The sequence below is a fragment of the Mastomys coucha genome, unplaced genomic scaffold, assembly GCF_008632895.1.
Source record: "Mastomys coucha isolate ucsf_1 unplaced genomic scaffold, UCSF_Mcou_1 pScaffold18, whole genome shotgun sequence".
Lineage (NCBI taxonomy): Eukaryota > Metazoa > Chordata > Mammalia > Rodentia > Muridae > Mastomys > Mastomys coucha.
Window position 1 is genome coordinate 85872113 of NW_022196900.1, and position 13521 is coordinate 85885633.

At 46.8% G+C, this 13521-nt stretch overlaps 1 protein-coding gene across 1 annotated transcript in view; it reads left to right on the forward strand.

The window, feature by feature from the left end:
• The window catches only part of Bsdc1 (BSD domain containing 1), a 24295-nt gene that overhangs the window by 3924 nt on the left and 6850 nt on the right, over positions 1–13521 (forward strand). Inside the window, exons 3-9 of the mRNA XM_031378777.1 lie at positions 280–396; positions 1993–2160; positions 4705–4759; positions 7019–7134; positions 7502–7570; positions 7948–8026; positions 8858–9328. Of these exons, the coding sequence (XP_031234637.1) occupies positions 280–396; positions 1993–2160; positions 4705–4759; positions 7019–7134; positions 7502–7570; positions 7948–8026; positions 8858–9328 (1075 nt within the window). The remainder of the gene's footprint in view (positions 1–279; positions 397–1992; positions 2161–4704; positions 4760–7018; positions 7135–7501; positions 7571–7947; positions 8027–8857; positions 9329–13521) is intronic.

Below are 13521 nucleotides of genomic sequence, written 5' to 3' on the forward strand. Positions count from 1 at the left end.
CAAAAAACAAAAAAAGAAAAAAAAAAAGAAAAGATTATTTGTCAGAAGAAAAACAATGACTGAGCAGACTCACTCGTGAGCATGTAGTAATGAGTGCCTGAGCCAGACTCAGTCCTTAGTCTAGGGAATCCCAGGTCATAGAATCCGGACAAGTTAGCATTATGTCACTCTTAGGGCTCTTAGGTCCACATTTCCACATCCGTGTCTGCTGCCGAAGAGGCCCGGACACGTGGGATGATGGAGTCTGCCAGCTTTGTCCTTCTTCTTTGTCTTCCATAGTCCACTGAAGCTTTGGAGTTCATGAAGCGGGACCTTACAGAATTTACCCAGGTGGTCCAGCATGACACTGCCTGCACCATAGCAGCCACAGCCAGTGTGGTCAAGGAGAAGCTGGCCGTGAGTACTACCACACCCTGAGTGACCACCCCGCATAGTCTGGTCTGCCCTGGGTACCGGGTGGGCACGGCCCTGTGTGAAAATCCAGTCCAAATGTATGAATGACACGTCGTAACTTGGTAAACTGCTGTGAGTCTAGCCTGTAACAAACACCACTTATTTCATTGCTTTATTTTTTTGTTCATTCAACAAATGTGATTGTATACTGTCTGGCAACATGTGTGATAGGCTCTGTATTGCAGATGTCTAGGCAGTTCAATCAAGATTAAATCCTGCTAGGGGCTGGAGAGATGGCTTCTTCAGAGAACTTGAGTTCAGTCCCTAGCACCCATATCAGAGAGCTCACAACCACTTGTAGCTCCAATTCCAGGGGCTTCAGTGCCCTCTTCTGGCCTCTGTGGGGAATACCTGCAAACCCATGCATGAATACATTCACACACACACATGCACACACACACACATGCACACACACACATGCACAGACTTTTTAAAAAAGAGGAGATACAATGGACGTATTGTAATCTCAGCACTTGGGAGGTGGAACCTGAACCACATAGCAGATTCCTGTCTCAGCAAAGCAAATGAATATAATTTTTCAGGAGTTGTTTGAAGTCTGGCCTGCCTTCCAGTTCATTATCCCTGCCAAACAGATGGCATACTGACCCATGATGGACAGCTGCTTGTGCCTTCAACTGTCCCCATCAAGCAAGGCTGTCTGTCCATGTGTCTGCTCTACATCTGCAGGATATTTTACTTCCTTAGCAATAATAAAAACCTGTTTATGTCAGATAACACCCATGTCTTATTTATCCACAAAAGATGGACTCAGCAAGGATTCTGGTCTCATAGCCTGTATTAGACTTGAGATTCAAAACTACCACCCATCTCAGGCCTTCTGTCTGCTAGAATGACATGGATCTTCTTTTGGGCTATGGGTGTGTGTAAGTGTATGTGCACATGCACACATGTTCGTGTGGGCGTGGAAGTATGTATGGGTCCACATGCTTGTGTGCAGATGCCTTTAGAAGCAAGGCCGACCTCGGGCATTCTGTGACCGCTACCATGTTTCTAGAGACAGTGTCTCTCTCTGGGCCTAAGCTTGTCCGACTCTTCTCTGCCCTCTGGCCAGCAACCACCAGGGATCTGCCTGTCTCTGCTTCCTTAGCTCTGTCATCAAACCTGGTGTTTTATGAGTCTGTAGAACTGAACTCAGGCCCTCAGGCTTAGGACTGAACTCAGGCCCTCAGGCTTAGGACTGAACTCAGGTCCTCAGGCTTAGGACTGAACTCAGGCCCTCAGGCTTGCACAGTAAGCACTTTGAACTGGGCAATCTCCCTAGCCCTCCTGATACTTTTTGATCAACCTAGTTTGATATTTTGTTGTAAGAACCAGTTGAAGCTCTATCCATGCCTACCTTGGCCGTATTCTACATCCTCCACAGGGACTGGAGGCTCTAGTTACCTCCTCCAGTCTGAGATGGGGAGAAGTATTTTTGCATGTCTCTGACTCTGTACTCCTCCCATGACACTTCCCCTAGACCCCAGGTTGCATCCTGCCTCTAGTATACTGTCTTCCTTTCTTTGGTTTTCTCTGCAGACTGAAGGCTCCTCAGGAGCAACAGAAAAAGTGAAGAAGGGGTTGTCCGACTTCTTAGGGGTGATCTCAGATACCTTTGCCCCCTCTCCAGACAAAACTATCGACTGTGATGTCATCACCTTGATGGGTACACCCTCTGGCACAGCTGAGCCATATGACGGCACCAAGGTATTCACTGGCAGCCTTTGCTGGAGGTTGACAGCTTCACCTACCGACCTTTGACCATACAAGTAATAATGTGTTCAGGCTAAAAATATACAGGGATTTATATAATTGGGGAACATGAATAAAAAAGTAGGTGATTACTGTCTTTTTTTGCTAATTCGTTAATTTGGCTTTTTTTTTTTTTGAAAGATTTATTTTATTTATGTGAGTATAGTTTCAGACACACCAGAAGAGGGTGGCAGATCTCATTACAGATGACTGTGAGCAACCATGTGGTTGCTGGGATTTGAACTCAGGACCTTTGAAAGAGCAGTCAGTGCTCCTAACCACTGAGCCATCTCTCCAGCCCCTCATTTGGCTTTTTTTGAGTCAGTGTTTCTCTGTGTAACAGCCCTGTCTGTCTGTGTTGCTCTGTAGACCAGGCTGGCCTAGAACTCAAAGTGGTCTGCCTGCCTCTACCTTCCAAGTTCTGGGATCAAAGGAATTGGAATTGTATTTCTTTTTTGTTTGTTTGTTTGTTTTTTGAGACAGGGTTTCTCTGTGTAGCCCTGGCTGTCCTGGAACTCACTCTGTAGACCAGACTGGCCTTGAACTCAGAAATCCGCCTGCCTCTGCCTCCCAAGTGCTGGGATTAAAGGCATGCGCCACCACCACCCAGCTCGAATGTATTATTTTAAAGAAATATATAACAAGGTGTTAGTATCTTTCCTAGCCACTTCTGAGTACCTTTACATGGCTGCAAACGAGTACAGATTGCATCATTTATCTGTTCACTCTGGTGTTAACACTTTTGGATCCCTTTCAGCTTCGACCATAGTAAGGATGCTGAGAACATCTTTGGGGCATAATTTACTTCATATTTGGGGGGGGGTTTGTTTTTTTAAGATTTGTTTATTTTTATTATATGTAAATGCACTGTAGCTGTCTTCAGACACACTAGAAGAGGGCATCAGATCCCATTACAGATAGTTGTGAGCCACCATGTGGTTGCTGGGAATTGAACTCAGGACCTTCGGAAGAGCAGTCAGTGCTCTTAACCTCTGAGCCATCTCTCCAGCCCCCACATTTGGGTTCTTTAAGACTAATTTCTCCTAGAAATAAGTGTAACAGGCAGCTGGAGCAGTATGTTCATGCGTTCGTCTGTCTCTTGTTGCATGATCAGTCTCTCTTGAGTTCACAGGGTGGTGTCATAGCAGTCAGGCCTTGTTGCATCTTACCATATTGGATTCCCATTCCACATTTACACTACTGGCACTGTTTACTAGCATGTGCCAAAATTGTGAGATTTTTTTTTTATGATAAGAGTCTTAAATTATCAGAGTGACTCATCACCAGCACTCACTTGCTAACATTCCCATGTTCCCATGCAGACAGACTGTGCTCTCTTCAGTGTGAGGAAGAAGGGGCCTTTCTTTTGTCAACTGAAGTCAGGCTTCCTGTGGCCCTAGTGGAGCATAGCTTTATAGGGCACTTGGTAGAGTGGCTCTAAAATATATTGGGTTTTTTCTCTTTTGCTGAGCCTAAATTTGTTCCCTGCTATGTTGGTCTTATACATGCTAAGCAAGTATTCTACAACTGAATTATATGCCAGTCCAAGATAGTGTTGATGGAACACTAATAGTAATAATGGTAATAATTAGGTTTATCAAGACAGGGGTTCTCTGTGTACCTTTGACTGTCCTGGAACTCAGTCTATAGACTAGGCTGGCCTCAAACTTAAGAGATCTATCAGTCTCTGCCTTTGCTGGGATTAAAAGCGCGCACCACCAGGCCTGGCTATTGTTGATGGGTCTTCTTTCTTCCTTTCTTTCCTTCCTTCCTTCCTTTCTTTCTCCCTTTGTTGTTTGTTGTTTTGGTTTGGTTTGGTTTTTGGTTTTTCAAGACAGGGTTTCTCTCTGCATCCCTGGCTGTCCTGAAACTTGTTTTCTAGACCAGGCTGGCCTTAAACTCAGATCTGCCTGCCTCTGCCTCCCCAGTGCTGGGATTTAAGGCCTGTACTGACCCTGCCCAGCTTCATTGATGGGCTTTTAAATTTTAATTTTATTCTGAGATATAGTATCACTGTATAGTGTTGGTTGGCCTAGGACTCCATATGTAGATCAGGCTGGCCTTACACTTACAGAGACCTGCCTGCCTCTGCTTCTCAAGTACTGAATTAGTGAAGGTGTGTGCCACCACTCAGCTTTGTTGGATTTTAATTTGGGGACAATTACATTATCTTACAATTTTCCCTTAAGTTTGGGCTTTATTAACATAATTGCATTTGACTTTTTTTAATTTTACATATTTCAGAAGGAGTTGTACATATGATTTTATAACCTGCTTACTATATTTTCTTAGTTCTCAAGATTGTAATATTGGGTAAGAAACTATTTTTCTGAGGACCTTACTGAGGGGTTAGGCACTGTGATCTCTGATGAGTGCCCCATGGGTTTGACAGCCATCAAGGGGGGCTGGCTTGTAGCTGATTTCATACTAAGCACAGAGGGAACTTTCCCTGGATCTGCCTCCCCAGAATTTCTGTTCACTCTTGTCTTTTGCTTACAGGCTCGCCTCTACAGTCTACAGTCAGACCCAGCAACATACTGCAATGAACCCGATGGTGAGGGGGTAGCAGTGGGAGTGAACTTCTGGGGTACATACATGGTGGGGGGTGGTATATGGATCATCGGATCTATTTTAGCTATCACAGACCACGTAGCTCCTACATACTGGGAGCAGAGTAGGACCTGTATATCTGTAGGTTAGCTTCAGTCCCTGTTCCTCCCTGGACCTCAGGTGTCTTCACCCTAACTCTGTTTCTTGAAGAGGCTTTGCTCTTAGAGCCCCTATCTTCTCTGTCCAGCTTGTCTGCCATCCCTGCTATTTCCCCAATGCCCCCTTCCCCATTCCTGTCCACTATGCCCCATTCTGGAAACTAGAAACCAGAAATGAGTAAGCCTTCAGACTGGCCATTCCTTCAGTCCAGGCTCCAAAGAGAGAGAAATGAGAGACAAGCAATCAAGCAGAGGCCATAAAGAGTAGATTGACTCCTTCTACAGAATGGTGGGTAGTGGCCGTCCAGAGTGCACCTAGCCTAGCCTGTGGAGCCTAGAAATGACACTTAGGAGTGGAAAGTTACTCAGGCAAGGGTAAGAATGTGTTTGAAAATTCAGAAAAATCAGGGGGCCCTTTTTTGGTGACAATCAAAGTTCATGAGGATGTGAAGGCAGGCAGGGAGCTGTTGGGGAGGGCTTTGTATGTCAGAATAAGCAGCTTGTGTTTGGTCATGAAAGACTCATGGTAATGGTTCTAGCCTTTTCTTTAGTCATAGAGGACTTTAACAATCTGTCAACAGGCAGGTACAATAGCAAAGTCCTATAATACCAGCTACTTGGAGGCTGAGGCAGGAGAATTGAATGATTAGGACTAGGCTAAGCTTTATAATGAGTTCAGAGCCAACTTGGACAATTTAGCAAAACCTTGTACTGAAGCAAAAAATGGAAAGGACTTGGGATATATTTACCCAGCACATACAAGGCCGTAGGCTTAATCTCTACTACCAAAAAAAAAATGAAAAACCTGACCAAAATGATGAGCCCAGTGATGGCACAGTACTCAGGAGACAGAGGCCCGCACAGCTCTGTGAGTTTGAGGCCAGCCTGGTGTACACAGTAAGTTCCAGGATAGCCAAGGCTACATAGAGAAACCTTGTCTCAAAAACAACAAACAAGCTGGGCAGTGGTGGTGCATGCCTTTACTCCCAGCACTTGGGAAGCAGAGGCAGGTGGATTTCTGTGTTCGAGGCCAACCTGGTCTACAGAGTGAGTTCCAGGACAGCCAGGGCCATACAGAGAAACCCTGTCTCGAAAAACCAAAAAAACAAACAAACAAAAAAACACCAAAAGACAAAACAACAACAACAACAACAAACAAACAATGATGAGCCCTTTCTATAAAATTTTATGTTACAAGGCCAGGCATGTTAGTGCATGCCTTTATTAATCCCATGACTTGGGTGGCAGATACAAACAGATCTCTGTGAGTTTGAGGCTGGCATGGTCTACATAGCAAATTCTAGGCTAGCCAGGGCTATATAGCAAGACACTGGCTAAAATACACAGACACACGTCCCCCACCATCCCGTGGACCCTAGCTTTAAAATTCTCAAATTGTAGAAGAGTTTGAGGCTGTGTTGTAAAGGATGAGACTAAAGGCAGAAGATGGGATAGGGTATCTAGAGATCCCATGTCTTGTGGTAAGGCCAGAACCTAGATGAAGAGGGCAGCAGCAGGGGAGCCTGAGAAGTAGACTCAAGGTGGGTAGGTAAGGACGGAGCCGGATGTCTTTAGGGTTTGCAGCAGCAACTAAATGGGAACATGAATGAGCTTGTGTTATGACAACAGCTGGATTAGGAGCCCAGGGTGGATTCTGGGAAGCAAAGAAATAAGAACTGCCAGAAGAGGAGGCTGAAATGATTTAGGGGAGACTCATGAGAAGAAACAAAGGAAAGAAAAGGGAGGAGCCTAGGCAAGACCCAGAATGTTCAGAAAAGGAGGAAAGAAACTGAGAGAGGAAGGCAGAGGCTCCTGGTCACATGATGTAAGGGAGGACAGAGACATGGCCGTGGCTTTTGACAGCATGCAGAGGACTGAAGTGGCAGCAGAGATAGGTGATCCTGGAGACTGTAGTCCTTTGTAGAGATTCTGATCTTGGAAGAAGCCATCCACCCCTTCATCTTGCCTCACCCTTTCCCCTTGGACAAAATGGCTTTGGAAAGATCCCTTACACTTTCTTTACCGTTCAAGCCAGGCTTCTCTCTAGTCTAAGTGTTCTTTCCCTAGACACAGGAAACTGACTGCCAGTGTCTGTGCTTCTGCAGGGCCCCCGGAATTGTTTGATGCCTGGCTTTCCCAGTTCTGCTTGGAGGAGAAGAAAGGGGAGATCTCAGAGCTCCTTGTAGGCAGCCCCTCCATCCGAGCCCTCTACACCAAGATGGTGAGGGTCCTGCCTGAGAACCTTCAGCTGGCTCTGAGCCTACGGGGTTGGGGAGTGGGAAGGACGTGTAATGGGACTCTGTACAGCCCGATGGGCCTGTGCTGAGCCAGGAAGCTGCCAGGAAGAGGCTGATCTGCCAGCTTCTGGCAGACAGAGAATGATGTGGGAGAGACCAGCAAAGTGGCTTGGGAGTACTCCTTCCTGGGCCAGAAGGTGGGTCTGGTTGGAATTAAAGTGGGGTGGAAGGGCTCTGACAATTATTATAAGCCATTTCCTGTGTCTAGACTGCAAGAGTGCCTGGGAACTGACTGGTAACGACTCCACACATCATTCCCAAATTTTTACCTCCATTTTCTCCTCCCTCCAGGTTCCAGCAGCTGTTTCCCACTCAGAATTCTGGCATCGGTATTTCTATAAAGTCCACCAACTTGAACAGGTATGCTGGTCTAACCCGGGAAGAACACCCTACCCCCCAGCCCTCCGGGAAGCAGGCTGGATTTTTTGTCAAGACAAGAAAGAGTTGAGCCGAGCAGTGGTGGCACAAGCCTTTAATCCCAACATTTGGGAGGCAGAGGTAGGCGGATTTCTGAGTTCGAGGCCAGCCTGGTCTACAGAGTGAGTTTCAGGACAGCCGGGGCTACACAGAGAAACCCTGTCTCGAAAAAAAAAACAAAAGGAAAAAAAACAAAAACAAAAAAAGAAAAGAAAGAAAGAAAGAAAGAAAGTTGAAGACTGTAGTTATTTCTGGAGGTGCCAAGGGTTCTAGGGTCAAGACCATACCCTAACTCCTGGTCATTACTCTCCCACCCTCAGGAGCAGGCCCGGAGGGATGCCCTGAAGCAGCGGGCAGAGCAGAGCATCTCTGAAGAGCCTGGCTGGGAGGAAGAAGAAGGTAAGACAATGAAATGAGATGCTGACAAACGTGTCTGTGGTACTCTAGGCCTGCAGAGACATGGCATCCCTGGGAAAAGCCAGAGTGAGACAGTGTACGAACAAACAGTCAGAAAAGACAAGCAGCCTGTCACGCAGGGCTGATGGGACCCAGAGTGTGGGTACAGAAATAACATGTGCCAGCTGAGATAGCTTGCCATGTCACACATGAACCTGCTGTGTTACAGAGTTACATAGTTCCTGAGGAGCGTGCTAAAAATTTAGAGTCCTTCCCCCAACACTCTTCTACATACAGGATTGTGGGTTCAAGGGCCTGGCACTCAAGAGGCAGATCTCTATGAATTTGAGACTAGCCTGGTCTACATAGGGAGTTCTAGGTCAGCTAAGGTTACATGAAGAGACTATCTCAAAACAACATTAAAAAGAAGAGAAAAGATAAGACTGTAGCCCAGGATGTGTTAAATACTTACTCTGTATGTCCAGCTTCCATTAAGAGCTTACTGTGTGCTTAGCCCTTAGCAGAAGCCATTGTCCTTGTCACTGAGGTAGCAGGTTGGATAGGTGCTGGCTGCACAGAGTGAGACGAGTCTGGCCCAAACACAGAGCAGACCCTCTTCCAGGCCTTGGCTTTCACATACCCTGTCTCAGGCTGAGTCACAGTCCAGCTTGACCACTGTATGCATGTGACTGACTAGCAGGAATGTCTCTCTGTGCTGGAGTAGCCGTGAGGGACACAAGCTAGCCTTCATCGTGGTAAACATGGCAGGATGCGCATGTTTCAAGGCTATCTTGTGACTGGCTGAGGTTACACTCCCTCTTTTCCTATCCACAGAGGAGCTTGAAGGCATTGCATCATCTCCAAAAGAGGCAAAGATTCCAAAAGAGACCAAAACTTCTGCATCCCCTGAAGATGAGCCTGCCCCCCAGAGCCCTTGTGAGGTGATTCCAGTGGAGCCCCCTGCAGAGGCCACCCCATCAGAGAGCAGTGAGAGCATCTCCCTCGTGACACAGATCGCCAACCCTGCAGCTGTGCCAGCGGCCCCAGAGCTACCTAAAGACCTGTCCCAAAAGCTGCTTGAGGCATCGTTGGAAGAACAGAGTCTGGCTGAGGATGAGGGTGAAACTGGACCGCCACCCCCACTTCCCTCCAAGCCTCTAACCCCTGCAGGCCGAGCCAGTGGCCCAGAACCCAGGCCTCCAGCCAGAGTAGAGACCCTGAGAGAGGAGGTGCCCACAGACTTAAGAGTGTTCGAGCTAAACTCAGATAGTGGGAAATCTACACCCTCCAACAATGGCAAGAAAGGTAGGTCTGGAGGTCTGAGTGCAAGCAGATGTATGAGCGTGGCAAGCAAGAGCTGCTATCATGTGTAGATGTATCTTTGTCCTCCAAGAAGATCCTGGGAGCAGATTATCTTCATTTGTGATCGTGGGAGGGTAGTTGCATACATATTACCATATTTATTAGCTAACAATTACCTTGTCAGTGAATGAAGGATGATGCATTTGGAAATTGTGGGGGTCTTCTTGTCTGCCTTGGTTTTGGCTTTGTTATTGTGAGGTGTCTTAGGGGGTGTTTATTTTGTTTTTCAATCTGTGTACCATGTGCATGCAGTGCCCACAGAGTCTAGGAGAGGGTGCTAGATCTCTCCTGGGACTGAAGATAGTGTAGGTGCTGGGAATCAAGCCCAGGTCCTCTGTAAGAACAGCCAGTGTTATTAATTTCTCAGCCGTGTCTCTAGCCTCTGGCTTTGGATTTTTTGAGACAGCACCTCACTGTATACCTCAAGCTGGCCTTAAACTGTAGCCTAGGCTTGCCCTTTTAAAAACTCTTGGATCCTTTGCTTCCCAAGTGTTAGAACTACAGGAATGAATCACAATGCCCAGCCCAGTAGGGTTCTTAAAATCAACAAAATGAAGTTTATGCTGGGCCTGTGCTGTCACGTGGCTTTAATGTTTGCCTATTTCACATGCCTGGGGTCCATATTCTCTTTAGTTTTCAGATAAGAAAAATAATGTCTAGAAATGTTAAGTGACTGTTTAAAATTGCTGTGACTGAAGTGGGAAGCCTAGCTTCAGACTCAGATTGTGTCGGCCTTGAGTCTGTGATCGTGCTTCTTACTGTACACTTGGCCCATCTGTAGCCTTTTAAACACTTCAGCTTTGCCCCTATTGGGGGTTCCTGTGGTGTTGATGTTAGAGGTCTTCTACCTGTGGAATCCTGGGGAAGTCAGCTTCTCTAAGGCTTTTATTGTAAACCATGGAGACACACCTCGGACCTAGCCTAAGAGGTGAAGTGGATGCCCATGGGCCTCATGTGAGCCAGTTCCAATAGCAGGGCCTTAGCTGTATCTGAGTAATGGAGTCTTAGGTGGACCCCACATTTATGTGAAAGAGCAACCTTCTCTGCTCCAGAAATTAAAGGCCAGGGCAGATCTGTCATTAGCTCTGTCTCCCAAGAGTCTTCGGCAAACTGCCACCCCTTGACAGACATGCTGCCATGAAGTGTGCCCTGCAGGTGAAGCCTAGCCTGCAGCAAGATGACAGTTTGCTGCAGGAAATGATAAATGGCTTTCCACAGCCTCCATCAGGAGCTGACGTGCTTGCTCCTTGATGGAAACTTCCAGGTCTCCAGTCTGTAACCCAGTGCTTCTGTTCTGCTTTGTCAGTGAGGTCATCCATTGAGCTCCTCCTGCTCTTTATGAGACATAGAAGGGGGTGGGGCAGCTGGGACAGGCTTTGTGATGAAACATGAGCATTATGGGACAGGTCTGACACTGGAGGCATTCAGAGAAATGAGGACTCTGAGCATCAGCAGTGGTTCACCAAGGAGACAGGTGGAGAGCTGGCGCAGGTGCGGGGGGTGGGGTGGGGGAGACGACCATAGTTCAGCTGGAGGGCGTGCCTAAGTGGTTATCTAAAGCTCCCTTCCCGTCTTTCTCAAGTAAAGGAGACACAGAAGAGCGGCAAAGTTGGTTCTCCTTTGTGTATTTGTTGAGTGGTCTCATTGTGTACTCCTAACTGGCCTGGAACTTGCTATGTGGACCAGGCTGGTCTGGAATTTATAGAGATCTATCTGCCTCTTCCTCATAAGTGCTAGGATTAGTATACCCAGCCTGAGTGGGTTGGTTTTGTTTTTGTTTTTTGTTTTTTGAGACAGGATTTCTCTGTATAGCCCTGGCTGTCCTGGAACTCACTCTGTAGACCAGGCTGGCCTCGAACTCAGAAATCCGCCTGCCTCTGCCTCCCAAGTGCTGGGATTAAAGGCATGCGCCACCACTGCTCAACTTTTTTTGTTTTTTAAGATTTATTTATTTATGTATATGAGTACACTATAGCTGACCGAGCAGTGGTTGAGCATGCCTTTAATCCCAGCACTTGGGAGGCAAAAGCAGGCAGATTTTTTAGTTCGAGGTCAGCCTGGTCTACAGAGTGAGTTCCAGGATAGCCAGGGCTACACAGAGAAACCCTGTCTCAAAAAACCAAAAATAAATAAAGTGTATAATTTGGTTTGTAGGGATGAAGAGGTGGCTCAGCAGGTAAGAGCATATACTACTCTTGCAGGGGATCTGAGTTCAGTTCCCAGTACCCACATCTAAGGAGGATTGAGGCTGCCTATAACTTCAGTTCCTGGGATCTGATGTCCTCTGACCTATCTGCACTCAAGCACAAACCTACACACAAGTACACGTAGTTAACAGTAAATGTTTAAGGTCAGGCATAGTGGCACAAGCCTTTAAGAGAGAGGAGACTCTCTGAGTTCCAAGCCAACCTGGTCTATAGAACAAGGTCCAGGACAGCTACACAGTGAAAGCCTCTCTCAAAACAAACAAAAGTAATAACTCTGAAAAAGTAAAATTTTGATTTCTGATACTCAAGGTTATCCTCTGGTCTACACACACATGTACACACACAGAATTATAGTTCCATTTGGAGTCGGGCTGCAAGAGCCACCCTCTGCTACCTTCCACACACAGCCTGAGATAGGACACACCCCAAAACAAGTGAGGGGAAGCCAGTATAACTCAAGATGAGAACAGTGGGAACAGGATAGGCAGCGAAGGTTTTTCTGTGGTACTAGAAACTGAATCCAGGACTTGCCAAATAGCTGAGGATAACCTTGAACTTGTGATCCTTCTTGCTTTCTACCTGCTTACAGTTGTATGATACCATGAGCAGTTTACATAGTGCTGGGGTCCAACCAAGAGCCTCGTGCACTCGAGGCAAGCATTGAATTGACTGGGGTATATCCTCACTCCTTTTGTTTTAAGAAAAGATCTCAAGTCAGGTGATGGTGGCACATGCCTTTAATCCCAGCACTCAAGAGGGAGCAGAGGCAAGCGGATCTCTGAGTCCCGAGGGCAGCCTGGTCTACAGAATGAGTTTCAGGATAGCCAGGGCTACACGGAGAAACCTTGTCTCAAAAAAAAAAAAAAAAGCAAAACAACAAAAGAATCTCATATAGCCCAGGCTGGCCTTTGTTTGTTTGTTTGTTTGTTTGAGACAGGGTTTCTCTGTTTAGCCTCGACTGTCCTGGAACTCACTCTGTAGATCAGACTGGCCTCAAACTCAGAAATCCGCCTGCCTCTGCCTCCCAGTTGCTGGGATTAAAGGCATGTGACACCACTACCAGGCCTTAAGATTTTTTTTAAATTATTTGTTAGATTTATATTTTATGTGTATCAGTGTTTGCCTGCATGTATGTATGTGCACCACATGCATACCTGGTTTCTTCAAAGACTAGAATGGTACCTCAAATCCCCTGGAACTGGAATTACAGATGGCCATGAGCAGCTGTGTGCGAACTTGGATCAGAACCCAGTCCTGAGCAAGAGCAGCAAGTGCTCCTAACTTCTCAGTTCCCTCTCCAGCCCCCTCTCTTTATTAGTTTTGATTATATGTGTGTGGTTATGTGCCCACAAGTTCAGGTAGAGGTGCAGAAGAGGTATCAGCTCCCCTGGAGCCTCCTAATGTGGGTGCTGGGAAATGAGCTGAGGTCCTCTGCAGGAGTAGTATACATCCTTAGTTGCTGGGCCATCTCTCTCCTGCCCGAGCCTTGCTTGAACTCTTGATCCTCCTGTGTCTGCCTCTCAAGTGCTGGGATTACAAGTGTGTGTCAACACACACATATATGCTATACTTTGTTCTTAGTCATCCCTATCCCTGATAGAAGAAAACCTTAAAAAGTGAGGTTATATACTACTGTGCTTCATCGTGGACCTACGTCTCCAAACCCAAGGCCTGGATATGGGGGCTGTCTTTAATGGGAGGGAAAGGGGAAGCTTGGGTACAGACTCATTTTCCTTCTGATAGCCACACCGCATCTCAGCTGCCAGGCTCCGTCTATGTGCAGCAGGACTGTGTACAGCAGGACTGTGCCAGATCGTGCTTGCCCCTTCAGCCCCTTAGCAAAACAAGGAAGGAAGTTGGAATGAGTGTGTGGCCTGTGGCCCTGGGTTAAAAGCCTACCTCACAGTTACCTGTGGGATGAGTGTGTGG